General features: G+C 47.5%; 1 protein-coding gene across 2 annotated transcripts in view; it reads right to left on the bottom strand.

Moving 5' to 3' along the window:
* AQR (aquarius intron-binding spliceosomal factor) overlaps positions 1 to 12,264 on the bottom strand; it is a 144,289-nt gene that overhangs the window by 39,612 nt on the left and 92,413 nt on the right. For both annotated transcript variants that reach the window (XM_040332262.1, XM_040332263.1), the window contains exon 23: positions 3,158 to 3,268. In XM_040332262.1, the coding sequence (XP_040188196.1) occupies positions 3,158 to 3,268 (111 nt within the window). The remainder of the gene's footprint in view (positions 1 to 3,157; positions 3,269 to 12,264) is intronic.

The following is a 12,264-nucleotide window of genomic DNA, read 5'->3' as shown; positions in this document are numbered from 1 at the left end:
GGGAAGCTTCAGACATGTGTGGTTTGTTCCTTCCTGTCTGACTGTCATTAAAAGCGTGCCAGTGCCTATTCAGGCCCGCCCCCCCTATTGAGATCGTCATAAACCGCGCCCTGTGCATCCTAGGGGCATCCTCCGCACCCCTGTGCGGTTCATGACGTTCTCCTGTGTTTGGAGATCCTTCTGTGGAAGAGGGAGGGGGGCAATGCAGAGTTTGCAGCGAAAGGAGTGTGTTTGTCATCTGGACTGACACTGCTTTGGAGCTTGGCGAGTGAAAACTCAGCTCTTTACTCCCTCCAGTGGCGGCTTAAAAAATTATACCCACTCTAAATAGGAAAAATCCATAATTTTAAAACCTAGGACTTTGTCCTAACTCACCTTGTCCCCGCCGCAGGTTATCTGTCAGGCAGATACCAATCTTCCCCCATCCCGGCGGGGTCTGCGTGCCAACATTCAGGGGTATGGGTTCCTACTTAAAGGAGACTTATAAAAGACTGGCCCTGGGCCTTGTAAAAGACTCTTACCAGGAATTTTAGCGTATAGCGCGAAAGTGCTGGAACCCAGTCCTCCGGAGAGGGACATTACAGGCGACACCTCGTCCATGAGGTTTGAATACCATCCAGTTTTGGCATAATATAATTAAGCGTCTTGGATGGACCCACAGTGTAGCTCTCTACTCTCATAGGGCTTCTTGGGCAGAGCTTCTTCAGCACATTTTCCTTGTGTCCAACACCTTAGACACAGGTGAAAAAACTAAGGTACCTCCCTGATGGGAGGGGTTATATGGAGGGGAACTGTCTTTGATTGGTTGTGCCAGTGTCCAATCATCTCTGGTGACCATACAACCCATTATGTAATGATTTAAGGCTCTGTGTCCCATGGTGTACGATAAAGAAAGATCCCAAATCTCTCCTTTACTTTTAAAAGCAAAAGACAAAAAAAAAAAGAAGGTTGATCTTGTGCTTTAAAAAAAATAAAAAATAAGTGTTTACTTCAGCCTTAGGCCGGAAGTGACGTCACTCAGTTCCTCCAAGACCATAAAGGGTATATGGCAGTCAGATGACCTGGTCTCTGTCCGCCTGTAACCGTGAAATAGTTTCTCGGGTACACCGGTAAAAACGGCCAACCCTATTCCAGCTGCTTCTGTAAGTGATCCAGCAGCCAATGAGCCACTTGGACCACTTTGAGAAAGCCAGCGACTGGCTGAAAAAAAAAAAAAAAAAAACAGGGTTATGGACGATGGCTTCAGCCATAACCCTGGTAAACCATTTGCAAACCGCAGTGTATATATTAGTATTGCGGTCGGCAAGTGGTTATAGTGCTGTTCACTCAGAAAAATGTACAGGTTCTAAAAAGTTTCTTTAATGTCCATAACAAATACAGTACAACAAAGCAAACTTAAGTATATACAGCCTAAAACCTTATACACAGCTACAGCATATATGATGCAGCATTGGACTGTTAAAATACAGTTAATTCTTCTTTGTCCCATTGATGGTGCAGAATGCAAAAGGTAATTCAAAGGCCGCAGATTTATTATAAACCTGCAGGACCTAATATCGCTGCATAGCAATACTAAAGCCAGCTTTGGACAGTGAGACTTAGACTAGTTATTTGCAGGGGACCAACCAGCACTGGGAGGAGAAGAGTGTCACCATTAAACTATTTATTCCTCTTATGGGCAGACTAGAACCTATAGGACATCACCATTAGAATAAAGGGTGGGATCAACTGTGGGGACTGGAACCTGAGATCACACAAATATTACACTAAGACAGAGAGCGAGACATACCATAGAAAGAAGTGATCTAAACACACAGTGCAGTATTCAGACAGCACACCAGGATCAAATGACTCCAGAGCTTCCACAGGCAATGCTGTGTACATTTTAGAAATGACTTCACACCCGTGAATGACTGCACAATTCTGTACAATGACTCTATAGAAAAGCATTAGGACACTGTACACGGAACTATTTTTTTCAACAATTTTAACAATGCATACTTCAAAGAAAAGTAAATAAAAGCAACAGTGCCCTGGTGTAATATTTGAAGGGAAACTCTCAGTTAACCCTTTGAACACTGCTATTCAAGCTTACATACTTCTAGTAAAGGATTGGTTTGCATATATTGCAACACATGTGGACGTTTGGCAACTGTATTAAGACAATGCAGGTATTCGCAAAGGGGCAGATCCACAAAAGAATTACGCCGGCGTATCTCTTGATACGCCGCGTAATTTCAAATTTTGCGCGTCATATCTTTGCTTTTTATCTACAAAACAAGATACGACGGCTTCTCGGATCGATCTGACAGGCATACGTCTTAGTAAGCCGTCGGATCTTAGATGCAATTTTTCGGCGGCCGCTAGGTGGCGTTCCTGTCGAATTCTGCATCAAGTATGCAAATTAGCTAGTTACGGCGATCCACGAACGTACGTCCGGCGCATTTTTTTACGTTGTTTGCGTTCGGCTTTTTCCGGCGTATAGTTAAAGCTACTATATGGTGGCGTACTCAATGTTAAGTATGGCCGCAGTTCCCGCCTCGCATTTTGAATTTTTTACGTCGTTTGCGCAAGTCGTTCGCGAATAGGGATTTGCGTAGAGCATTGGCTTGTTCCGGGTTAATTTCGAGAATGCGCACTGGGATACCCCCACGGACAGCGCATGCGCAGTTAAACAAAAAGCGACGTTTACGTCGGGTCACAACGTATTTACATATAACACGCCCCCATCACATAGATTTGAATGCCGCGCCATTACGCCGCCAAAGATACACTACGCCGCCGTAACTTACGGCGCAAATTCTTTGAGGATTAAAAAAAAAAAAGAAGTTGCGGCGTAGTGTATCTTAGATACGCTGCGCCCGGCGGAGAGATGCACCGCTGTACGTGGATCTGGGCCAAAGTCTATAAATCATATCTGGCAGCATAACTAATATCTTCAAGCATGTAGATGTGTCCACACAGTAAAGGTAAGGAGTTTTTCACTGCTTACGGTATGAAAATTGTGGTAAGTTTACTGATGATGAAGTATAAGTAGGTCTCTCCTCTCCTGATTAAACCAATGACGGATCATTTCATTTAACAAGCGCAACAAACAGGTGCTACGTATTTATGTGCCGACAAGCTGATCCGTTCTCTGTGCATTTACAGACTTTACCTGGTTGGAATGAGTGACTATAAGGGTCCTCTGCTCTGGAAAATTGTGGTAGAGATTGGAAATGATCTGCACGGCCACATCAGTTTTACCTGTGCCAGGGGGGCCAACAACCTTAAAAAAAGTGGAATGAAAGTTCTTTAGAGATCGGTTATACACAAAGAAGAAAATACAATGTAGCCGTGAAGCTCAAGATAAATCATATTCAGCTGTCATTTCTCCAAGGTATATTAGAACATGAGAGCGGACACGTGGCTCCATTGATAACAGTTCCACTTTCCGCATTGCAGTGCATAACTACAATGCCTTGCAAAAGTATTCACCCCCTTGGCATTTTTCAAGTTTTGTTGCCTCACAAATTGAGATTTTCCTAGCTTGTGACGGAAAATATTAGTTATATGAAGACAGGAGGCGAGTATCTTATGCATTATCTTCCTTTAATAATGCGCACAGCAGAAATACAACTTTCAGTGAATTTCAATAATAAAAGAACTTTTTATAAACAAACTACAAGTCCCAGCAGTCCTCTGGGTATGCCGACCAATCACACGGCAGACCAGGTAGTATATAAGGGACTGTCTCTTTAAACACCTCCTCTTTCTTGGAGCGAAATCAGTAAGGACTTGAAACCGAACAAAACTTCCACCGCAACTAGTCTTCCGTCCGTCAGGAATCGGATCCGGTGAGTCGAACAGGTAAACGTCCCAACGGGGACAACCACGGAGAACACTCCGGAACTTCTCAGCCCATGGCTCGTGTATTTCGTTCATCAGTAACCTGGAAAAACATGAGATAAAACCGTGATAGGGTTGGGTCGGGTGGGAAGATACTCGCCTCCTGTCTTCATATAACTAATATTTTCCGTCACAAGCTAGGAAAATCTCAATTTATATATCAGACAGGAGGCTCATATCTTATGCAAGTTCAAAGTCATACATGGATATACATACAGTGTTAAACTTGACTAGTCAAAATAATAATAATAACATCATCACAGAACTGTCATAGATACGTGGTCCTCCGGTCTAAAGTAAAATTGGCGAAAGGTGGTCTCAGAAGACCAGTCTGCCGCCATCAGAAGATCCGAAAGTGAGCCACCCGAGGTGATTACCTTGGTAGCCATGGCACCCCTTGAAGAATGGGCACCGAACAGAGAGACGTCAATCCCGGCCATGTCCATGGTGAATCTCACCCACCGGGCCAGCGTGGCCGATGACACCGGAAGATGTGGGCGTACATAGGAGATGAGAAGTTGTGACAACGACGGGGATCGTAACGCCGCTGTTTGTAACTCATAAGCCTGTAAACAGCGAACCACACATAAGCGTGGGTGTGATGGAAAAGACGGATAGAAGACCGATTGTATTCTTGTTTTTGTACGACGTACAACCGAGAATTGAACGCCCCGGGGAGAAAATTGGCGCCTAGAAATGTCTAGGGCTTTGACATCAGATACTCGCTTGATGGAGATTAGACATAAAAGAACAGTAAGTTTAAAGGATAGTAGTTTTAGCGAGAGAGCGTCATTGTCCTCCCATGTAGAAAACATGTTCAACACTAATGCCACGTCCCAAGTGTTCTGATATCTGGGATGTGGTGGACGTTGGAACCTAATACCTCGTAAGAGGCGGCACACCAAAGGATGTTTACCAACCGGAAGGGAGTCTACCGGGCAATGGTACGCCGAAATGGCTGATCGATATACGTTGATGGAGCTATACGATCTCCCGGATTCATATGAATCCGCCAGATAGTTAACTACCACTGCTACAGGTGCGTGAACGGGATCAATTTGCCGTTGATCACACCAACGTACCCAGGTTCCCCAGGCTGATCGGTACGCCGATCTAGTCCCGGGGGCCCAGGCCAGGGCGAGGAGGTCCCTAGCCGTTCGTGAAAGGTTGCTACTCGAGTCTGGGACCCCGAGACCAACCAAGCGAGGAGATGAAGATCGTGACCCACTAGCAGGGGATGGGGTTCCCCTGTTGGGTTGGACAGGAGATGTGGAACCCGGGGAAGTAGCCTGGGGAGATCGACAGTCATTCCCAGGAGCAGGGGAAACCACGGTTGTGCTGGCCACCAAGGAGTGATCAACACGACTGAGGCTCCCAGGTTTGCCACATGTAGGAGAACCCTGAGGATCATAGAGAAGGGAGGAAACGCATAATGCGTCCCTTGTGGCCAAATCTGGCGAAGGGCGTCTACCGCTTGGGCCTCGGGGTCCGGTCTCCAGCTGAAAAAGAGCGGGAGTTGCCGGTTGAGGCGTGAGGCAAAGAGGTCCATGGAAAAGGGACCCCACAGTCGAAGCAGGGATAGGAATACCAAACGGTCCAGTCGCCAGTCGCTGGAATCGGTGAGATACCGAGAATTCCAGTCCGCCACCAAATTCGAGGTGCCTGGGATGTATTCTGCTAGGGGAACGATGTTGCGTTCCAGACAGAAGTGCCAAAACTCCTTTGCTAGAATTGCCAGGGTTCTGGATCTGGAGCCGCCTAGGCGGTTGACATATTGGACTGCGGTCACGTTGTCCATGCGTAGTAAGACACAGCAATTGGATACGTTCGGCAGGAGACTCCTGAGGGCGAAAAAGGCCGCCGTGAGTTCCAACGCATTGATGTGTAGTATAGACTCCTCTGCGGACCAGGTCCCTCCTGTGGTGGTAGGTCCGCAGCGAGCACCCCAGCCGTGTCGGCTCGCATCCGATTCTATAATGTAATCCGGATTGGAACTGAAAATGGTTTTCCCATTCCAATCGATGGCGTGTTTTAACCACCAGCGTAACTCTACTACCGCCTCCGCATCCAGTGGTATCTCGTCTGAGTAACGAAGGCCCTGGCGTAGGTGAAGCGTTTTGAGCCTCTGCAGGGCTCGATAATGAAGGGGTGCCGGAAAGATGGCCTGTACAGAGGCAGATAAGAGTCCTACTATTCGTGCTAATCCGCGTAGGGACACTCGTCGTTTGTACAATACGGAACGAATCTCTTTGCGGATAGTGGCCAGTTTGGTCTTGGGCAAGCGAAGGACAGCGTGATTGGTGTCCACTAAGAATCCCAAAAATTCCATCTCTTGAGATGGGGTCAGGATGGACTTTTCGCGGTTTATGACAAAGCCTAGTTCCTGGAGTAAATTGACCGTCCAGGAGGCATGTATGTTTGCCAGGTGACTGGACCGAGCCATAATGAGTAGGTCGTCCAGGTAGATAATTAATCGCACACCTCTGCTCCGTAGGGCCGCCACCACTGGTTTCAGCAATTTGGTGAAGCACCATGGGGCGGAGGATAGGCCGAAGGGAAGGCAGGTGAATTGCCATACCTTGTCCCTCCAGGCGAAGCGTAGAAGGTGTTGGGAGGAAGGATGAATGGGGACTGTGAGGTAGGCGTCCTTCAAGTCCACCTTTACCAGCCAGTCCCCGGGACGCAGGAGGTCCCTCAGATGATGAATCCCTTCCATTTTGAAGTGTCGATAAACGACGTGTTGGTTGAGGATTTTTAAATTTATAACAGGGCGGAATCCGCCATCCTTTTTCCTGACCAGAAAGAGGTTGCTGAGAAACCCTGGGGAGAGAGGGTCCACCTCTATGACGGCCTGTTTGGAATGAAGAGCTAGGAGCTCTTGGTCTATCAGTATCGAATTTTGGTTTGAGAACCGGATGGGGTGAGGTATCACATTCAGTTCTGGTAGGGAATACAGTTCTATCTGATATCCCGTAACCGTGTTGAGTATCCAGGGGTCTGCCGAAATCGCAGACCAGGCGTGGATAAAATGTCTCAATCTTCCCCCTAGGAGGGTGTGAAAAGAATACTGGTGTATGGCACTCACCGGTAGCAGGTCTTGAGCGGGGGTAGCCTCTCCCTCCGCGTCCCCTCCAGGGACGTCCGCGTGGCGGAAAGAATGGTGCTGGTTGAGCCACCGGGATCGGATATGACTGTGGAGCCTGGCTGTACTGAGCGGGAGCTCTATAGTATTGCCTGTTTGCGGAGTAGCGACCGGCAGAACGGCCCCTGTTTCTGCCGGCCCTAGGAAAAATTTTTGCGGTCCCTGATTTCTTCAGTGAAGATTGGGCCTTGTCTAGACTTGTGTATAGTCCGACCATTTTATTAATATCTTTGATCAGGGAATCTCCAAAGAGCATCCCTTCGGCTGACGGGCCAGGTTCTGAGTCTGCAAGGTGGGATAGTTGAGGATCCAATCTCATTAAAATGGATCGGCGACGCTCCGTGGAGCAAATGGTATTTGCGCTGCCTAACAGGCAAACCGTTCTTTGTGCCCAACCTCTGAGTTGCTCCAAGTCCACCGGGTTATCCGAGGAGGAAGCTTGCTCAGCAATGTTCAAAATTTTGGTGACAGGACCAAACAGGTCGAGGATGCGATCCTGGATGGAGCGAAAGGATCGCTCGATACCTTTTTTAGAATATTTGCCCTGCTTAGTAAGGTACCTGAGCAGTACCGGGTCCACCTCGGGGGTGCAAACCGCCTTTTTTGGGATGCATGGGCGAGGACACTCCGCTCTCAATTTGTTGCGGTTGTTTTTATCCACGGACCTGCGGGCCCAGTATTGGATATATTGGGCAACCTCCGGAAGAGGGGCCCATTCTCCAGAGCGTGGGTGAGAAATCCCTTCTGGGTCGAAGAAGGGTTCTCCCCTAGCGTCTAGAATTGTTTCGCCCTGGGTTACAGGGGTGGCGTTGTCAGTGGGCGCCATATGCCCACTACCCTCATAATTAATATCGTCAACATCACCATCAGACTCGTAGGCGTCTGCCGCCTCAGATTCCGCGGACGAATCAGACGTGTCCACAAAGGAATCAGGTTTGGACCGTCTTGCGGACCTTTGCCCCTGCGTTTGCTGCTCCCCGAGGCTCAGGGGTCGGTGAGAGTCTGGGAGGGTAGTGGGTCGGCAGACCGGGTTGGGTGCTGCCTGGGGCACATTATTTACTTCCCCTGCCGGGGAGTCGCATGTGGGAACGTGTTTGCGCTTGTGAGTCGCCTTGCCCTTTTTTGTGGGCGGTTCACCACAGCCTGGGGGACCAGGCATGACCGGGGTAGCCCAGTGTGTCATAGGGGCTGAAGCCATGGCTACTTGTACTGATTGATTAATAAGTTCCTGGATCTGGGCAGCAGTCAGGAACATTGGGCTATGAAGAGAATGGTCACCTCCATTAGGGGTGACAGGGGATTCATTATGCTCTTCATCAGCCATGTTAATTCTAACTGAGAGTACAATCTGTTAACAGAGCTGATATAAATTTAGGGCCAAAGGGATAAGCAGATGGGAAGATCTTCTACCTCCTGATCACTGAGGACCGTGAAACTTGGAGTTTCCCAAAGTATATGTATATAAATAAATATATATGCCCGCTTGATCCCCTATCTCTTATTAATATATATATAATATTGATATTGTTTAAGGCCCTCAGGGACGTCCTACCCGTACAGCCGCTTCTCCACACTGGAGCAGCGGCGAACGGTAGGCGTGTCCCTGCTCAGGAGAGCGTAATCTCGCGAGATTACGCTTCCTGCGATGTGATAGGACGGCGCCGAGGTACGCCGAGCCCGCCCCCCGCAGCGTGTGACGTGTTGCTTAGAGGAGCGCGGGAATGCTTCGCGACGCCCCCTCAGAGACGGGACGCTCTGAGGGAGAGCGCGCGGTGACTGAGTAAGTGACAGGAAGGCGCCAAGGACTGTAAAATGGCGCCGCCTGACAATCGAGTCCACCTCAGAGAAAACGAATCCTGTAGGCAGAAAAACGCTGTCGCTAAAGCGGCAGCTACAGGTACCAAAACATGTAACATTACCTGGTACCATCAGACTATAAAATAAGACATGTTATAATCTGTAAGAAAGAATATTATACCAAATAATACAAATAATAATAATACAAATAATAATACACTGGGAACTATAAAGGGAATAAATCCCAAACGAAGTCCCCTAACCATATGAAAAGAATCTTTCTCAAATCACAAGACAAATATATCTGAGAATAAAATACTCATCTGATTTCATGCTGTGAGCAGAAAGAAAGAGGAGGTGTTTAAAGAGACAGTCCCTTATATACTACCTGGTCTGCCGTGTGATTGGTCGGCATACCCAGAGGACTGCTGGGACTTGTAGTTTGTTTATAAAAAGTTCTTTTATTATTGAAATTCACTGAAAGTTGTATTTCTGCTGTGCGCATTATTAAAGGAAGATAATGCATAAGATATGAGCCTCCTGTCTGATATATAACCTGGAATTAACATGAATTGTTTGAGGATTTGCATCTTTTAATTTACAAAACATGCCCACAACTCTGAAGATTTTTTATTTTTTATTGTGAAGCAAACAACAACTAAGACAAAAAACCAGAACAAGTCAATGTGCATAACTATTCACCCCCCTAAAGTCAATACTTTGTAGAGCCACCCTTTGCGGCTATCACAGCTCCAAGTCACTTTAGATAAGTCTCTATGAGCTTGCCACATCTTACCACTGGGATTTTTTCCCATTCCTCCTTGCAATACTGCTCCAGCTCCTTTAAAGCGGAGGTTCCCCCAAATAACATCTATATAAGAACAAATTCTTTATACTTCTAACATGTACAGTAGGCACTTTTTTTTTTTTTTTTTAGGCTGTACATACCTTATAATCTATATTTGCAATCCGGCTTCCGGGTACTCACTCCCGCGGGAGTAGGCATTTCCAAGCTGAGCCGCAATGTAATCTGGGAGTTCGCCCAGATGATTGATGTCCTAAAGAAAATGTTCCCCCGGCGGATAAGCCCCCCCATATTGCGTAGGCGCGTCACAAGAGTCACGGTGTTTCCGAAAGAAGCCGAACATGTAGAGCTGCGAGTCAGCTCTACACGGCTCCTAGTCTGTGCTCAGGCGCCGTGTAGAGCGAACTCGTGGCTCTACATGTTCGGCTCCTTTCGGAACTCTGACTCTCGTGACGTGCCTATGCAATACGGGAGGGGGGGGGCTTATCTGCCGGGGGGGGGGCATTTTCTAAAGGACATCAATCTTCTGGGCGAACTCCCAGATTACATTGCGGTTCAGCTTGGAAAAGCCTACTCCCGTGGGAGTGAGTACCCGGAAGCCGGATTGCAAATATAGATTATAAGGTATGTACAGCCTAAAAAAAAAAAAAAAAAAAAAAAAAAAAAAAAAAGCGCCTACTGTACATGTTAGAAGTATAAAGAATTTGGTCTTATATAGATGTTATTTGGGTGAACCTCCGCTTTAAGTTGGATAGTTTGCCCTTGTGAACAGTAATCTAAGTCTGGCCACAGATTTTCTATTGGATTGAGGTCTGGGCTCACACAGAGTGGTACAGGTTTTTCTCAAGAATATCCCTGTATTTAGCACCATCCATCTTTCCCTCAACTCTGACCAGTTCCCCAGTCCCGACTGCTGAAAAACATCCCACAGCATGATGCTGCCACCACTATTTTTCACTGTGGGGATGGTGTTCTTTGGGTGATGTGATGGGTTTTGTGCCAGATATAACATTGTCTTTGATGGCCAAAAAGTTCAATTTTAGTCTCATCAGATCGGAGCACCTTCCTCTATAAATTTTGGGAGTCTCCCTCAAAATGTGCCCTTTTGTTTTTTGCTGAAAGTAATGGCTTTCTTCTGGCCACACTGCCATAAAACCCAACTCTATGGAGCGTACGGCTTATTGTCGTCCTATGTACAGATACTCCAGTCTCTGCTGTGGAACTCTGCAGCTCCTCCAGGGTTTCCTTAGGTCTCTGTGCTGCCTCTCTGATTAATGCCCTCCTTGCCCGATCAGTGAGTTTTGGTGTGCGGCCGTCTCTTGGCAGGTTTGCTGTTGTGCCATGTTCTTTCCATTTGGTTATGATAGATTTGATGGTGCTCCTAGGGATCAAAGATTTGGATATTTTTCTATAACCTAACCCTGACTTGTACTTAAAGCGGAGTTCCGGCCACAATTTTAAAAATAAAACGTTTTTAAATATAAATACCCCTGTAATACACAAGCTTAATGTATTCTACTAAAGTTAGTCTGTAAACTAAGGTCCATTTTGTTAGGTTGTTACAGCATTTAGACACTTTATAAACTAGCATTAGGCCGTGGCCATCTTAAAGCGGTTGTAAACCGCATAAACTTTTTTTTTTTTCCCCAAACCTGCAATGCAAAAGGCATAATAGGCTAGTATGCACCGCATACTAGCCTATTATGAAATACTTACCTCGGAACGAGGTGTGTACCACTTACCTGGTCCACGCCGAGCAGGATGTCATCTTGCTCCGGCGTGTCTTCCGGGTATCGCCGCTCCAGCGATGTGATTGGCTGGAGCGGCGATGACGTCACTCCCGCGCGTGCGGTTTACAACCACTTTAAGTGTGGGCCTATGAAGCCAGACTGTATTACTTCCTGGATTTTAGCTTTGCAGACCTTGCACATGCTCAGTGTTGCACAAGGATTTATTAAAAAAATGTTTGAGAAGGGGGGGGGCTTTGAACCGCGGGAGCCGCGAGTGTAATTTATTGAAAAAAATTCTTGAGGAGGGGGGGGGGAGCCGCGAGTGACATTTATTGAAAAAAATTCTTGAGAAGCGGGGGTGGGGGGGCAGTCCGCGGGAGCCGCGAGTGTCATTTTTTTATAAAAAATCTTGAGCGGGGGGGGGGGTGGATCCGCGGGAGTCGTGAATGGCATTTAATGAAAAAAAATCTTGAGCAGGGGGGGGGGGGGCGGGGTGCAGTCCGCGGGAGCCGCGAGTGTAGCTTTTTGATAAAAAAATCTTGAGAAGCGGGGGGGGGGATGGAGGCCAAGTCCAACCGCGGGAGCCGCGAGTGTCATTTATTTAAAAAAAATCTTGAGAAGGCCCCCCCTCTCAAGAATTTTTTTAAATAAATGACACTCGTGGCTCCCGCTGTTGGCGCCCCCCCCCCCCCCGCTTCGCAAGATTTTTTTATCAAAAAATGACACTCCCGGCTCCCGCGGTTCTAGACCCCCCCCCCCCCGCTTCTCAAGATTTGTAATCAAAAAATGACACTCGCGGCTCCCGCGGACTGCACCCCCCCCTGGGGGGAGCCGCGAGTGTCATTTATTTAAAAAAAAAAATTCTTGCGAAGCGGGGGGGGGCGGCGAACCGCGGGAGCCGC

The sequence above is a fragment of the Rana temporaria genome, chromosome 13, assembly GCF_905171775.1.
Source record: "Rana temporaria chromosome 13, aRanTem1.1, whole genome shotgun sequence".
Lineage (NCBI taxonomy): Eukaryota > Metazoa > Chordata > Amphibia > Anura > Ranidae > Rana > Rana temporaria.
This window is presented reverse-complemented; position numbering and strand designations above follow the sequence as displayed.